Source organism: Puntigrus tetrazona, chromosome 10, assembly GCF_018831695.1.
Source record: "Puntigrus tetrazona isolate hp1 chromosome 10, ASM1883169v1, whole genome shotgun sequence".
NCBI classification, from domain to species: domain Eukaryota; kingdom Metazoa; phylum Chordata; class Actinopteri; order Cypriniformes; family Cyprinidae; genus Puntigrus; species Puntigrus tetrazona.
The window spans coordinates 2789271-2790422 of record NC_056708.1 but is presented as its reverse complement, the minus strand read 5'-3'; the positions used below and the strand labels follow the sequence as shown (position 1 = coordinate 2790422).

The window sequence follows — 1152 nt, the reverse complement described above, 5'->3', positions numbered from 1 at the left end:
GAGTTCTTTTCAAGCATAAGACCTTTTTTATAAATGATTCCTCATTTAGTAAATTTTGTTCTAAGATTCTTCATCCTAAACGTAGTCACTTTTCTGACAATTATGTGCCTTGTTCATAGAAAAGCGAAGGTTGAGCAGTTCAGACCTGCCACTGTGGGAACGTCTTCTACAGGGACCATCAAACAGCATCATGAAAATGTTCCTCATGGACGCAGACGAACAGGAAATTAGCCTTGATGTAAGTCAGGCTCTTCAGACATTACAGAAATGTGTTTCCTACTCAAATAAAACTAAATTCATGATTTTAATAGGTAGCTCAGTACCTCAATTTAGAGATGCCGATTTTGAAGGTAATTCTGCAGAAGCTGGAAGAGCAAGAGAACCAAGAAGTACAAAGAATAATTACAAAGTAAGTCTAGAAAACTTTATGAAGACTTTTTTTTTTGCCAATTACTGCATTTGTTTGTTTGAGAACAATTGTGTTACCTGAAAGGCTTTCATGTATTTTTTTATATATATAGATATAAAAAGGAAAGAAGTGTCTTGTTGCAGTGCTTGAAAAAAAAGATGCCGTTTAAAACAGAGACAACTGTATAAATGAAGTCTTGGCAACTGGAAACTGTTTCCAACTGTTGAGATGTCAACCACAGAGTAAACAGGGAAAAGGAAAATTAAATGGAAAGTGAGCCTTCAGGACTACAAACCAGAAATCAGGATATATAACTTTTCGTGCATATATAACTTTTCGTGCATAGCTTTACTGTTAAGTTTGTGGTTGTAATGTATATAATGTAAAATTGTTTTCACATAAATGGAATTACAATATTTATCATGTGAGCAAATAAAATACTGATATTTAACTTTTGTGAATTAACTGTGTGTGAGCCTTGAACAAAAAAACTGTCATAATGGTCTTTTTTATTTTGATTTTTACATCATCTCAATAAGTAAGCTTTTCATTATTGTTAGATTTGCTAGGATTGGACAGTATTTGGCTGAGATAAACATCTGGAAAATCTGGAATCTGAGGGTACTTCTTTAAAATTAAGTTCTTAGCAATGCATATGACAATTAAAATAAAAAATAAAATAAAATAAAAAAAATTATATATATATATCACACACACTATATATATATACACACTGTGGTTTG

At 31.6% G+C, this 1152-nt stretch overlaps 1 protein-coding gene across 1 annotated transcript in view; it reads left to right on the top strand.

Annotated features, from left to right (window-relative positions):
• The window catches only part of rassf6 (Ras association domain family member 6), a gene marked incomplete at its 5' end in the record, with an annotated part of 6672 nt that extends 5802 nt beyond the window's left edge, over positions 1-870 (top strand). The window contains 3 exons of the mRNA XM_043249795.1: positions 120-238; positions 312-409; positions 522-870. Of these exons, the coding sequence (XP_043105730.1) occupies positions 120-238; positions 312-409; positions 522-597 (293 nt within the window). The remainder of the gene's footprint in view (positions 1-119; positions 239-311; positions 410-521) is intronic.
• Between the last annotated feature and the right edge of the window lie 282 nt (positions 871-1152).